Here is a 16,060-nt window from a genome sequence, read left to right as displayed (position 1 = left end):
GTCACTCTTGGATGTAGAGGGGAGTTAATCCACAACAGTGATCAGTCTCATGGTGTTGCGCATTTAGTCTTTTCACACCTTGTCATAAAACTTGGGTCTGTTGAATGGTGACCTGTGCTAGCTGTAGTGTCTTGCCACCAGCCAATGGAGTTGGGTTTAGTTATTTTGTTATGAATTAAGTGAGAGAGGTGTAACTGATGATACTGGTAAAACAAAGATTAAGGGGGGCTCAGTGATAGCGAGCAAAACACTGCCCTGATCTCAACTTTCTTAACTTTCCTTTTCTTCAGGAGAAGACTGATGTGGAGGGAACACTGTTTGTTTACACAAGGTGAGGATGTAATGCTTCAGTGTCCGCAGGTGAAACCTGTGGATGTGGAAAAGCTAACTGGGATGAAGCATGGCTGAATGAAGTAAACTGCTCATCCTTATTCAGGGGTTAAAAAGAAACTGAAATTGGCAGAGGCAAATGCAAAGAGGAAAACACTGAGAAGGAAATGCTACTTTGTATTTGGATAAGACTTCCAAATGTAATTTAAATCTCAACATGCAGCAACACCTCTGCTGTGAGGGCAGACTGAGAGATTTGGGGTTCTTCGGCCTGGAGAGGAGAAGGCTTTGGGAATACATTACTGGGGCATTGCAGTGCTTAAAGGGAGCTTCCAGTGATGACGGGAGCAATCTTGGTAGCAGGAACTGTTGTGACAGAACATGGGGTAATGGCTTTAAACTAAAAGAGGGGAGATTCAGACTAGATAGACGGAAGACATTTTTTACGATGAGAGTGGTGAGACACTGGAACAGGTTGACTAGAGAGGTGGTAGATGCCCCATCCCTGGAAACTTTCAAGGTCAGGTTGGATGGGTCTCTGAGGAACCTGACCTAGTTGAAGATGTCCTGTTGACTGCAAGGGGGTTGGACTAGATGACCATTAAAGGTCCTTTCCAATCCCAAATATTTTGTGATTCTATGGGTAGACCATAGAAATCTGTTACATTTTTTTAAATAGGATATAGCATTTGCAGTTTAAAAGGTGTCAGTACAAAAAAAAAACAAACCACACACACACAAAAAAACCAAACCACAGTGAAATAAATAGTGATATTCCTTAAAGTAAGGGAATGGTAGAACTTTGGAAGTATTGTGTTCTCTACTTGAGGGACTTTCATACTGCTTCTGTCTGATTACTCATTTTTCATGCATATTTCATCCAATGTTTCAGATGGGTTTTAATGCTTTCTTCCAGCAGCAGCTCTGGTTTTGGCTCCTCAAAGCATTGGTTACATAATTTATTCTAGTATATACCTTAGAACTGTTGTGAAGCCTGCACTATATTTGGGTTTCCAAGTTAGTGCTGCAGCATTTCCCTTTGGCTGTTGTTAAAATCAGAAAATAATACAGTAAGCAGATCTTTTGCTAGCGACTGGCATGGGACACCAAAGAGGAAACTTTCTTCAGCATTTATATTGATGAGGATCTGGTAGGAGAACTGAGAAAACAAGAGATTTTAATCTTTTGAGCTCTTTTATCTCAGCAGTGGAAGTGATCATCAGGATTTTTTTCTAAGTTGCTTTCAGATGAGTGGAGGTAAGGTGCTGTTGTACTTACCACCACAAGAGGAAGGAACTGGCCCTCAGTTTTGCACGCAGTAGTTGGAAGTGGCTAGTTATGGATTGCAAAACAGAAGTAGTATTTATCTGGTGTGTTGGTTTGAAAACTCTGGAACTGAGAATGTATAACCTGGCACTTCTACTGTCTGTGAATCTTCACTGTTCTTTTTTGTTGGTTGAAGAAGCTTCCATTTACAGAAGAGATTGGTACACTGTAGGCAACAGTATGGAACAGGTTGGGAGCTGTGAGTAACATCATACCTTGCTCTCCTTATCAGGTTTAACATTAGTTTCCTGTGGCTTTGAACAAAGTCATAAAGTCGTGTGGAAAAAACATTGCCAACAGACCATAGGTTGGAGACTGCTGATCTTGCCTTTGTTGCTTCTCATTGCTGTTGTGACGACATAAAGTAATCTTTGCAAATTCTGAGGAGCGGGCAAAAAATCAGACTTCCAACTGGGCTAATGCCAGTGGAAGCGGATAGATTTGTTGTGTGTTTGTTTGAAGTGAAGTACTGACTGCTGCAAACAAGGATTCTTGCTAAGGGTTCCACTTTTGTTTAATTTTCTGTTGACTCCGATCCTATAATGCAGGTTCTTGTGCTGTGGATTTCACAGAGAAATCCACCCACCAGCAATTACCAGAGATGGCACTTTTCCCAAATGTTTAGCCATTGGGTTTTGCTTTATTGTCATACCGAGTTTCAAATTAGTATCTCCTGTCAGAACCACAATAGGCTTAACAGCTCACGTTAATGAAAATTATCTCAAGTGACTTGAAGTGTAACTCCCATGAATGAGAATAGTGTTTTAGCGCCCTAGAATCATAGAACGGTTTGGGCTGGAAGAGACTTTTAAAGATCATTTAGTCTAATCCCCCTGCTGCAGGCAGTGATATCTTTCACTATATCATATTGCTCAAAGCCACCTTGTCCATCCTGACCTTGAACACTTCCAATGATGGAGCATCACTGCTGCTCTGGGCAACCTGTTCCAGTGTTTCACCACCCTCACTTTTGTTCTTACCCTTTAGATGGTATGGAAAATCCCATCTGGGATGACTGTTACTATCTGCAGTTGTGAAGCTGAGTGTTAAAATATATACTTGCTCTGGCCCATGAATGAATTATTCTAAATGCTGTCTTCTAGTCCAATGAGCAACTATAGGGTAGATAATAGTGGCTAGATAACAAGATGCTGGTGGTGTGGGACAAAGTGGCATTTTGTAACATCATGCCTGTTCAGAAGTTGTAGGCCTTGTAACTTGAAGTGGACATGCAGATACAATTAGGCTGTGACTAAATCATTGGACCTCAAATGGTAGTATCACAGACATGGCATACTCTCTAGCTATTTTGAGCCCAATGGTACTTCTGTTATTTCTCATACATATTGCAGGGCTTTGAGATAATTAAAAAGATTGCTCAAAACGCTGCAGGAGTCAATTGTTATTTCCGTGGCAACAAAATCAGATTTTTTTAGTATCTCTTAGGAAAAAAAAATAAGTTGAAGGATTGTACAACAAAGAAATTTTTGTAATTTCTTTTTTTTTCCTTGTTTTGATGTGATTTCTATTTGATAATTTTCAGATCGGCTTCTCCAAGGCACGGTTTCACAATTATGAACAGACTGAGCATGGAAAATCGAACAGAACCTATTACCAAGGACCTTGATTTCCAGCTGCAGGATCCTTTTCTACTGTACAGAAATGCCAGATGTAAGTATGTGACAGGTTGGGTTAAACACTGAAGGACTCGGCCCATCTTCAGAGTCTGTTCTTGGTTAAGGCAGTCCAAATGATGAGACTGCAGCTTTTAAGACTGCAACTACCTGGCTAACTGTTGCAATTGAAGGAATACATTTTGCTTTTTTGCTGTGCTGGGAGAGAAGAGTAAGTCACTCAGTACTTCCTAAAATGCCACTCTTCTGAAGAAAGTATAAGTATGCTTAACAGTAAATTCCATAGTAGATTTTTATGGTCGTGTTTATGTGGTGGACGTAGAGAGTCACAGGTACATTGTGTGTGTGTTCTGAGTATACCCGTCAGTGTTGGGAAGTCTCACCATAAAGCAGATCTACTGCAGGTTGGGATGATATTAGTAGTCTTGTTTTTTTGCATAAAAATAGAAAAATGCAGTAAATTCACACCTTGTCTTCTGCTCCAGCTCCAAAATACTGTTCTTATAGCAAGTTGGAAGCGAAGTTACTTATCAGCTATTAGGGATAACTTTTGACAACATAGTGTTGAGCCTAATTTAAATCCTGATGAAAGACAAAGTTATTACTTGGGGCTCTTGGGTGTTTAAATGTGCCTATTACTTGGGTGTTTATGTTGTATGATTATCCTTATGTGAGATTAGCAAGTGTGAGGCAGACTCAGGAACAAGTGGAAGATGTGAGAAAGCTGTACTTCTACAAGCAGCTATGCACACAGACTGTTACAACATGCAATTATATGAGCATGAGCAGTTATAAATACACCATTTATATCTGTACTTGGAAGCAGAGCTGCAGTATGGTCTATACTTTGTGCTTGATTCATAAAAACAGATTGCAAAAATGGTTTATGTAAGCTGTGATGCAGAAGTGTTCCCTCTGGATGAAGTAAAAGCAGAGGAAATGCATGCCATACACGGCAGCCCAGTTTGATAATCTGCTAGACCTTCTGACTTCATAAACTAATTTGGAGTTGGAAAGTATTTCAGGAAGGAATCCTGTTGTTCACAAACACTATGTGGTAGAAACAATAGAGAAATAACATTCTAGATAACCTCAGTAAAACTTCTGTTTTTGAGAGTATTTAATAGGTTGGCAAAGGAGTGAAATTCCCAAAGAAACTGTAAAGAAATGCAGACAACTCCAGGCGAACTGAGGCTAGACCAGACATTAGGATTTTAAGTACCATGAGACCTATTTATCTCATCTGATTTTGAAGAGTCTTATCTGTGTATATGCAATCTTTTTCATCTCATTTTGAAATTCCATTAGGAGTTTATGTATGTATATACTAACATCTACCTTTTGAAATCTGATCTATTAACTTTTCATTTTTCTTGAGACAATTGGTGTAAAGAGTAATTAGAAGTTGTCATAACTAGACAGACATGAAGAAAGACATCTTTAGTCTGATTACTACATGTAAACTGTGATTCATTTTGGATTTTATTAGGAGAAAAATGGGGAGGTTTGGGGAGGGTGTAAGCCATTTGTTGATTAAGAGACGTCAGACTAGATTTGTAGGGTATCAAATATAATACTAATATGTGCTTCTGAACAGTGACTTATATTCAAGTCTGTTGGCTTGTCTGGGGCTTTTTGAGTAATTGTTCAACAGCAAATTGCAGAAGACTTCTTTTCTGGGTTCTTTTGTCTAGGCAATGGTTCTGTTGGTGTAGTTACTGCTGAACTATGTTCACACAGCATCAAGACTTTCTCTATTTGTCACACTGCCCCAGAAGTGAGTAGGCTGGTGGTGTTCAAGAATTTGGGATGGGCCACAACTGTGACAGCTGACCCCAGCTGACTAAAGGGATAGCCCAGACCACATGACCTTGTGCTCAGCAATACAAGCTGGGCAAAGGAGTAGGATGGGCGGATGTTTGGAGTTATGTCATTTGTCTTTCCAAGTAATCATTACATGATGAAGCCCTGCTTTCCTGGGAGTGGCTCAAAATCTTCCTGCTTAGTGAAAGGAGTGAATTAATTCCTTGGTTTGCTTTGCTTGCACACAGAGCATTGCTTTACCTATTAAACTGTCCTTATTCTCAACCCATGAGTTTTCTTGGTTTTGCCCTTCCAGTTCTCTCCCCATCCCCCTGAGGGGAGGGAGCAGCTGCATGGGGTTGAGCTGCTGGCTGGGGTGAACCCACACCACCTACACTGACAATTTCATAGTGGGAACATGAAAGTAACAACACCTTTCTTTCCATTTAGGACCTCTCCACCACAAGATCTGGTAGCTTCTTGACCTCGTGGCTCTCTTGACTGTATCATTCCTTTGAGTGAAATCATGAAAAAAGAAATTACAAGATCCCCAGCCAGTGTACTCCCAGTTTTATAAAGCCATCTTCAGTCTGAGTCTGTGGGTCTGTTTTTTACCTAAATAGGCTTGCCTATATCTAACCATGTATCTGTCATTTAATTTGAGAATTTTGTTGTCTGCAAAAAGATTCATGTTTGCATTACTAAAAAAATCCACAACTTCAGGATCTCAGTTAGTATCAGGTGTTGCAGGTGTAGGGATCTGTTACCCCTAGTAATTTATCTTCCTAAAATACTCTTACAAAGGCTTAATCATTAGTTCTTCAATCAAACTGCAGGTCTTCGTACTTAAGGAAAAACTGTTGTGTTCTCAGATTTTTATGGAAACTTCTGTTTCCAGAGCAAACTGGCATTACAGACTCATAGAAGAAAAGTCGTTTGCAAATTCATTTAACTTTTCCAGGTTTTTTTTTTAGGTCCCTACAGGTTATTCACATGCTGATTTCTCCTTTGAGACATTGGTACCTCCAGCCCTTTCTTCCTTACTGTGTCTCTTAAAGCCTTTGCTACATAAAATAGAAGAACCTCCTCAGCATTAAATATCTGTTTTCACTAGGGCCTTATCCAAATATGATTCTGAATATCTCTTGAATTTTCTATATGAATATTTTCCTTGTGTTTTGCTTTATTATACAACTTGCCTTTATAATTTTTCCAAAAAGTCAGACTTCAGGCTTCTTCCTTATTAAATGGAGTTTTTATCCAAAACTGGTGGATTTAGACCCTAATCTTATAATACTATTTTTATCCTCTGCTTCCATATATTAACAAGGAGTACTCAGCAACAGCTGTTTACTTGGCCTGTTTTGCAGTAGTAGTTAACAGGATCTGGAAACAAGTGACAATTTTCTGACTTTTTTTTTTTTTTACTTTGTGACTTTTTACTCTTTTTTTTTTCATGTGTATCTTCTTATTAGATGTATCAGAACCAGCAGAGTTTGCTGTATTTTTCTAATTGTTATAGTTGCTTTCCAATATAACAGGACTTAAATATGGGGTTTGTGGCAATGTAAATACCAGAAAAATATAAAAGTAAGTATTTGAAGGATTAAAGAAGTCCAGTCTGGTGGTGTTTCTTCCAGTATTCTGAATGTTTGTTGAAACCAGCTGAATATTTGTGGCTGATAAATAAATGCTCTTGGCAGCAAAAGGTGATACTTGTGTGCTGGACAAATACACCAACATTTTGTCATACTGTAGTTGTCATTTTATAAATATTACTTTGCATCCAATGTATGATTACAATAGAAAAAGCTTTCCAAAATATTGCACAATAAATATAAGTTTTATGAGTACTTAAAATAAGAAAAGGAATAGTTTTATCTTTTTACTTTTTGGGGTTTTGTGTTTGTTCCATTGTTCCATATTATCTTGGTCATCTGAAGTTGAAATACTGTCTAAACACTGTGTTGCAGACACCTACAGTCTAATCCCTGGACTTTTCAGGCTGGATTTGGGATCTGTGCCAGTTAAGGTTTGCACAGATCCACTATTTCACAGAAAAGTTTAGTTTTGGGAAATCTGTTAGGCTAGAGCTAGGGTTATTCATTTCAAAGCCAGGAGGGAAGCTCAAATTACAGTTTTTAATGCCAGCAGAAATCCTGCCCACCAAGGAGCAGCAGGTTTATAGATCAAAGTGACCTTTTAAACTTTCGTAGTTAACTGTAATTTTAGATGCTTCCTTTCTGTGAGCAAGACAGTAGTTCTGTTTTTGTTTAAAACATAACGATTTTAAGGTTTTTAAAAAATTTCCTGGGGTCTATACTTGAGTACGGTAACTACATAATTACTGGGTTTTTTTTTTCCTTAATCTTTGGTGACATTTATTGTGAAAGCCAGTGTTTGGAGCCTGTTGCCTAAGACCTGATGCTGATTAACATGAGATAGTTCAGAACAAATGGCTAACTGTGAAGTAGTGGTTGAAATCATTGTCTCCCTTCAGCACTGATCAGCTATATAATAATTTACTCACAACTTTCCTAACTGTGTCCTGTACTGGGTGTGTATGTGAGTGGATGCTCGGTCAGTGAACCATTTCTTCAGTTGACTGATTTATCATTTCATCACTGAATACTGTTTTTTGTGCTTACAGGACACAGAATTTGGTGAATATTAAGTTGCATATCTTAAAGTAGCTTTACTTTGAGCATTTCAGCTGCCGGAAGAAAATACAAGATCCTACCTTCTAATAATTAGTATACCAATTATGGCAATGATCTGATACAAGTTAATTGGGTCCTTTTGTGCTGTAGCAAGTGGAGAAAGAAATGATGTGACAGATCAAGAAATACTCTATATCTGACTAGATTCTATACCTATTTGGGCATAGAAGTTATTTTTAGTTTCTGTGCCACATTTATAGCAAGGCCTTTGATCTTGTCATCTCCTAGGTTTGAAACTGATTGAAGCTTCCTAGTCAGATGGGGCATATCCTACTGAATTTGGGCTTTCGCAGAGGGTCAGGAAGTTGTACAAAGGCAGACCAGACATGCCTGGGTTTAGTAAAGCTGTCTAGGCATATGTGATACGTGCCTAATCTCATACCAGTTTCAGTTTAACCTGGCACCATAGGTCTAGCAGAACCCTGAAAATCTAGTATTATTTTCCCAGATTCCCACACTGCAAAGACATCCAGTAGATGTGATGCAGTGGGAGGGAGAGGGAAGCCTGCCAGCTGTCCAAAGTAGTAGCATAAGTTTTGGGTTTCATTTGTGGTTGGTTGTTGGGGTTTTTTCCTCCATAGATCATAATTATTTATATATGAACTTTTCCAAATATGTTTGGGGGCAAGTGATTATAAAATGTTTAGGAAAAGATAACGATGTGTATTTTTCTCAAACTGTTATTTTTTTTAGCATCCTTGAGCACTCTCAAATTGAACAACTCATCTTGGAGACAGGTTGTTGCACATTCCAGTTCACCCTTCTAAGTAAATACACCCTGATGAAAAATACTACCTGGGTAACAAGTGTCACATTTCCATAGGCAGTTCTGAAGACCTTTTGACCCTGCAAGTAGCATTTCTCATGTAAAGGACATCTTAGTTTGAAGACTATTAGTAGTTTACTTCTTAAAGGAAAGCAGGAGATGACAGTAATATGTAAAAATGTGTATGGCTTGAAAAACAGTCTTATTTTGGATACTGTGGGGTTTTTTTTTACCCTGAAATATGTTCTTAGTCTATCCTATGTTACATATTCTGTAGTTCAATATTTTAAATCTACTATTTCCTCTGAAATGTTTTTATTTGAGAATTAAACCAGCATTTGGTGGTTAAATTTATCTGTGTATGTATTTAGACTTAGCCTTCTGAATATTGACCAATGAACAATTATTTGCTCAATTTTTTTTCCATTGAGACAGTATAAATAGATATTCCAGGCTTTGTTTTTACAGTGTAATAGAGGTTCTGTTTGATTTTCGGTTTCAGTAAAAATGTCAGTTTAAAATGGAGAGCTTTGTTTATCTGCCTCCTACCTGCCAACGTACAGTATCTGGTCCGAGAACAAAAAAACTTGACAGGATGAACACAGTAAATTGAAATGTGTATTCAGCTGATTATTCCCAAAATGCTCATTGGTCTTTTTGAATTTTGAAACAAACTTCATTCCGTTTATTTTTTTTTTTTCTACATTCAGTGGTCTGCTGATTCAGAGATATTACATGGCTTTCTCTCAATGCATCATTAAGCAAAACACAATGTTTTTGTCACAGCTGAATAATTTAAAACCTGGTGTGTTTTTTTTTTTTTTTAGGTTGTTTGATTGCAAAATTATTATTCTGGCCTACTAGAACCCACATGTTTTGTTGAAGAAAATATTTTTGTAGTTTAAAACTCTTTGAAAAATGTTTGTCAATTCGGAATAAAAGTGTTTGGAAAATGAAGGGTTAAACTATAGAAATCCAAAGTAATTTTGGCAGAAGAGCATTGCCCTCATTAGAGGTATGTTCTTCTCTGCCATTTGCTAAACAGATTTGGCTAAAGGTGTTTTTTTTTTTTCCTTTTTAAAGCCTGCCTGGACTGACTACTGCCATTTGTTCAGAATACAAATGCTTGTAGTTTACCTGAGGATCTGTCCTTGGAGACATCTTTGTCTCAGAGAAATAAACAAATTACTTCTTCCCGTGCCACTTTCTGTCCTTTGATCAGCATTATAAAAATCATCATGCATCCAGCAAGGCAGAACAGCAGCAGAGGTCACGATTATTTTCCCTGGATGTTATTGACCTTCGAGTGAAACCTCAGTTTTGCTGAGCGTGTTGGAATGCTAACACTGTTAAGCACAGATATTATTTTCATTTTTTAAATTTAAAAGGAAGATATGCATACTGAAAATACATTAATGTTGTAGTATGAGCTGATTCTAAACCCAGAAAATTAAAGTCACAGAATGAGCTTTGTCATGTTGCACGTTTGGGTTTTTTGTTTGTTTGTTTGGTTTGGTTTGTTTTGGTTTTAAATCTGTTTACAGTTTGTGTCATTTGCGAACTTTTTTTTGAGAGAAGCAAATAGGCGCAGGAAGAAACTTGCTTATCAGGTGCATAGTGAGAGGTTTGGTTTTTTTTTCATGTCAGAAGCTGTATAGCACTCAGTTTACTGACTTGCTTGTACCTACACTTCAGAAATTACCTCTTCTTAGACCAGTTTATAAAAACATCTATAAAAGCATTACTAATATCCTACCACATTTCCCGTATAGTTCCTCCCATTGTGGTCTATACTTCAGCTACTCACTATTTTAATGCTTAGAAGATGACAAAATTTGCTTCAGAATGTCAAGAAAAACTGCCTCTTGGAAAAGATGTATATATTTAGATTTTTATAAATCATAAAATATGTATGTTTATGTATTAGATTGTGCTTTCTGTCTCTCATTTTAATTTTCAAGGATGCCTAAAAATCTTTTATGCTTGCCTCTTGAGATTGTAACTTGATGGCATTAGTTATGCCACTATTTTGCAATTAGTTGTGGATGGACATGCAGCAGTGCTGGTTCAAGGCAGGTGATTTTTAAGATCAGAACTTATGAGGTCTTGTGTTTTGGCTTCCCTGTTCTAGAGTACACAACCTGATGCACCTGTTTTTGACATTTGTCACTAAACTCTGCTTGAGTCTGTGGAAGCAGGAGTGGATTTTTAATATAGTGAAAGGGTCAGGATAATCTGTTGTAAAGAAGTATGCATATTAATGAAATTACTTAAAATAGATTTACTGGAAAAGTGCCATAGAATATACTTTTCTGTGGTAACTTGTGGTTGATCAAAATTTCTTATGTTTCTAACTGTTATGCTGAAGCAAACCCTATTTTCAGCAGAAGTCCAGACCTGCAGAGGCCCCAGCCAAGCTGAATTAACGTGATTCTAGGATTAGCAGGTACTGGTTAATTCTGCTTTAGAGTATTGGGATTTTTTGTGCTTAATGTTGAGAGTAAATGTGGTTCGGTGATTTAGGTTTTTAGGGATCAAATAAACAAACAAACAAACAAAAACAACAGAGGAACAATTGTACTATCCCTTTTGTGTTTGTGATTTTTAAAGCAAAATTGTTCGTATGGGTGAGTATTTATAAATTTATCCTTTCCGGGGCTGCCTTTTTATTCATATTTTCTTTCTAATATAATATGTCTTTTTTTCCATGGAAATTTTACATGTCAGTTGTGAAGGCCTTAAGATTAAAATGTAAGTTTTGATGCATAAAACCATGTCCCTTTTTACCCCACCCAATTCAGCACAGATATTTCTATTTGGACTTTCCTGAAAAGATTATTTTGTTTTTATTTCCTCACCTTTCCTACCCCAGGGATTTGGTACCAGCTACAGAAGTCTTTGACTGAGAAAAGCAAACAATTTAGAATGCTTTTAGTTCGTAAAGCAGGGTTTTGTAACTCTGATGACTACAGCCATCTTTTTTCTCTAATGATGTGTTTCTGTCGTGTGATGAAGGTGGTTAAAAAAAAAAAAAAAGTAAGGAAAAGTGCACTAATATTAACATAGACTTTCAGTTATGTGGAACGATGGAGTCCAGTCTGAAAGTCAGAGAAACAATATGTCACATGACAAGAACCAGGCTAAGGACCTAAGATAACAAAGCTATGGTGGCTGGTAATTTTGTGTATGGTGGAACTGTATCCCTGCCTGGGCAAACAAACTGGTAGCAAAAGTATATGGAATAGAACTAAAAGCATGTAACAAGTATCCTGCAGTTGTGGGTGAGCTTCTGTATGGAATGGAAGGAGTATAATACTCTCTGTATCTGTTAGACACAGTCCTTGTTTCCCATTTATGGATGTCAGGATATAAGCAACATATTAGCTTGTCTGGACGTTTACTGCTGAGAGTGTACTGCCAGTGCTGGGAATGCTGGACATCTTTTCAAGATAAGATAGGAATATGATGCAGTAAAGCTCAAGAGTTCATGTTGAAACAGATAATACTTTTTTTTTTTTTAGCGAGGTTATTTTCATGTGACTACCTGTATGCCCCCTACTTAATACACACCTCCTTGTATCGTATAAAACTGTAGGTGTTTCCAGATCAGTGTCAATATGTACACGAATGCCTAGATATTTCTAAAGCAAATGAAAAATGTTACAGCTAATTGCTTTTCAGAAATCTGTTGCATAACCCCCCTTGTCAGAATAGTCCCTTCACATGCATACCCATGCATTTAATATTTTCAGCTTTTGTACATTTTAAACATTTTAGCGTTTTTTTCTACAAAAAGCCCTTTTTCTTTCTTGTTTCTTCTTTTTTTTTTTTCCTTTTCCCTCTCGTGTCAAACTAGAATTGGCAAAGTGTGGTTCATTAGGTGCTCAAAAGACAATATATTCCTAAGAGAAGCCATCCATTTGCTTAACTCCACAGATTTAAGAATTACCAGAATTATGTCAATCCTGTGGTAGCATGATCACACATATGGTCCATTATCCCCAACTACTATTGTAAGTTATTAGTGCAGTTTCATACATTTTACAGTCTATGCTGTTTAGACAGAAAGAGAACTTATCAAAGCAGGTAGATAGCAGTACAGCTTGTGTGCCCCCAAGTAGGTACTGTTGTCTTACCTCCAGGTTTGATGTAGAAGCAGTTGAGCTGAGTTTCATGCACCAGCTTCCCCTTGTACTTGGTTTCGGGTTCCCCTGGCTGGTGGCTGGGCAGCGGATGATACGCTTGCCGAACAAGGGCTTGAAACATTTTAAAATTCCAAGGAGAGCTGAAACAGATGAACTTGAGTATATTTTCAGTACGTAGAAAATTCCTTTTGGTCAGTTGTTTCTCACTTCAGAGTTATTCTGTGGAATAGCCTTGTACAGAACTTAAAACCTGGCACTTGCTTAAACTGCTGGCAGCTTGGTCTTTTAATCTAGAAACTATTTTCTTGCTCTTTGAAACCTCTGCAATATCTCCTGTGTTATCCTTCTTTTCCTTGCTCTTCACTCCTAATCCTTTTCTTGTCCTCTGTGCCTTATGCTCCGTTGGAGCCTTCTCCTCCCCCCTGTAGTTTTTCAGGAAAACTTAGATTGAGAAGTGAAGATAATGGGTGCCATCCACCCGTCAGCTCATCACCTCACCGAGCCATGACGATCTCTGGTTTCTGTATATCAGCACAAACTTCTCTGATAATATCCTCTTGTGTTTAAAAAAAAAAAAAATAGGTTTGTCTAGTAGGGGGTGTACTTCACTCCTGACATAGTCAGAAAACTTCTCTTGGAATGTGAGCTTGCTCACTCGCTCTCTTTTATATGTGTGTATATATAAAAAATATTTGTAACCTTCTTTCAAAACATGGAAGATAAATATGTGAGCAAGTGTATCCCACAGCACGTATACAAGCTGCTCACTTCTGTCTAGTATTGATTTAATGCAAGCTCTTGAGTGCCTCATCAGCTTTCTTTTGGTCAAAACAAGCCTTAAATCGGCAGTAAACAATACTTTTCAATTACGAGAGGAAAGAAGAAAGAAACCCTTCTCAAGTATAAGATAGCATAACCTTTAAAGGACAAGGAATGTGTTCTATACAGAAACACGGTGCAACTGCTCTAGTGGAATTCCACTGAGGCTGCAAATGCAGTGTTGCTTTTTTGTCTTAACTGGTGTACAAACTAGTAACAGCACTGAGCTTAATATTTGCTGCCTGCTGTGCTTTAATGGCTGCAGCTGCATTCTGCCTGTTGGGTTTGCAATGCAGGGCTCACGTTAAAATTTATAAAACATGAAGTCTTCATATCATAATGTATTGCTTAAAATCAGTCCTTAAAATTGTGAGTTTTACATGCTGGCTCCATTATGTTGGACATACTCTTAGGTCTTTTGGAGCCTATTTCAGTAATCCTTTTGCATAGCAGAGATATTATTTATGTGACTAAAACAAAACAGAGATCCTGTAGCCCTGAGGGAGGCGGGGAAATGTAAGTGATGTAAGACACATGTTTCAGGTCAGAAGTCAACAATAATGGGACACTAGGAAGATTTTTCCTATGAATTGTCTGGTACTGGTCATTGTCTTAGACAAGATATGGACTTTCAGTTTGAGCTCCATCAATTATTTTGTCTCTGTGAAACAGACTGCCTTTCTGTAAAACTGCAGTATTATTTGCTTAACTTACAGTGTTATATCCTCTATGGAGCATCTCTCAATGAAGAGCTTGTGAAGTTTCATAGTAATTAGAGAAGGAGGGAAATAACACTGGATTTTTATGTAAGGTATCCTAGGCCTTCCTCCAGTGCTTTCCTTCTTTTTTTCCTGTTGTTGTCATCTTTCTTCTGGTTTTATTCTGGTTTCTCTCATATGAATAATTTCTACATCTCTCTTTCAAACAAAAAAACAAAGGAGAGGTTCAAATTTGCACTGAGAGAGTTAAAAGCTAAAGGAGGGGAGAGACTGGGGAAGCAGAAGATGATTACTGGTATGTTCTATTCCTAAAGGATTATGCATGAGCTAGTAAAATACTGCTGACTTCTGAAGCAAAATGAAATATGCATTTTTACTTTGTGTCAAAATAATACAGTTGTTGTAATGAAAATCACTCAATGCAAAATTCCAAATCTTTGACTCTACATGTATCTCTACTTTATATTCAGTGATTCAGAACTGCAGGGTACCTTCCAGTGATGCTGTTGTGAAATGTCTAGCTGCTAATATAAAATGATTTTGATAAATGTGTGGTTTTTTTCTGTTGGATTACAGGTTTAACACAAGGAAATGTTTACTGCTTAAATTCCATTTTCTGTGTGACAAACTTGATCTCAGGAGGACATTCTGTTTCTCCCTCAGTACATATACCCACACAGAATGTCTTGTGTGCAAGGTGGCTAATGTTCATAGTAATCTGAATGCTAATTTCAATCACTAAAATAAAGTTTTAAAAGGTATACCAATCTGTTAAAAAAGAATTACGACAATTCAAAGAAAAAAGCATTAAGGTAGTTCAAAGAGGTGGTGTTTGTATCTTCATGAAAGAAATTACTACAACTTTCCCAGGAAAAAAGTAGGCCAGAAAATGTAGTATAAACATTTTTATAAATACTTTAAATTTAATGATCCTCCATTTTCAAGCATGTAAAAGTGCACTGACCACATGTGAATGATAAAGACCCAAGGTGCAGCCATCTACTGATATTTAGCTTGTGAGTATACTGTGAACCCACAGTATACTTTACCCACAACTGGAGTAAACCTATTACTGTTTGCCTGTGAAAGTCCTTTCTGTGACTTTCTGTGAAATTGTATGGCTAAGAATCATATGCACTCAAAACTCCCAAGAGCAGCTCTACAGATAAGGGGATGTTATTGAAGACAATGTAACAGCTGACTGTAAGAGAAGGGAGTGGCTACAGAGCAGTAGAGAAGAACTTCTAAATGTGTTGAATGTAACATGTTAACAGGCTGTGGCAAATCAATAAAAGCAAATACCTAAGATACGCTGTAAATACAAACTAAATGTGTGAAATTTCAGGAAGAGTAGTTGACTTTACTGTTACCTATTTCTAGCTGGACTTTTTTATTCTTTTTTTTAACCATTTCAGAAATAGGGACGGTGTAGAAAAAAATGAAGAAATTGCCTGCCTCCAAAATGGTGGTATGTACAGAGTATACAAATGGAGAAATAAAGAGGGGGTTTTCTTTTTCTGTTAGTTTTGGGGTATTTCTCATGTGTTACTTGTTGCAAGAATAAGTACATATACACAAGCAACTTAGACTTTTGTTGTTGCAGGTTAAGAATTTAGGCCAGATCTGCAAACGTATTTCCATTACTCAGGATCTGAAGGTATGCAATGAAGAAATAAGAGATGAGATCACAACAGTCAGAATTTGAAACATCGCCTGTAGTTAAGGTTGCTTATTTTCTTCATGAAGCCCTTTTTGAAGCTGTTAATAATTTTGTGGCAGTTAAACCATTTAGGGTGAC

At 37.4% G+C, this 16,060-nt stretch overlaps 1 protein-coding gene across 1 annotated transcript in view; it reads left to right on the top strand.

Annotated features, from left to right (window-relative positions):
• Positions 1-290: 290 nt before the first annotated feature.
• Positions 291-16,060, top strand: part of DCP1B (decapping mRNA 1B) — a gene marked incomplete at its 5' end in the record, with an annotated part of 44,890 nt that continues 29,120 nt past the window's right edge. Inside the window, 2 exons of the mRNA XM_008942408.1 lie at positions 291-331; positions 3,200-3,327. Of these exons, the coding sequence (XP_008940656.1) occupies positions 291-331; positions 3,200-3,327 (169 nt within the window). The remainder of the gene's footprint in view (positions 332-3,199; positions 3,328-16,060) is intronic.

The sequence above is a fragment of the Merops nubicus genome, unplaced genomic scaffold (genome assembly GCF_000691845.1).
Source record: "Merops nubicus isolate BGI_N331 unplaced genomic scaffold, ASM69184v1 scaffold36496, whole genome shotgun sequence".
Lineage (NCBI taxonomy): Eukaryota > Metazoa > Chordata > Aves > Coraciiformes > Meropidae > Merops > Merops nubicus.
The sequence above is the reverse complement of the archived record's forward strand: the minus strand, read 5'-3'. Positions and strand labels throughout refer to the sequence as shown.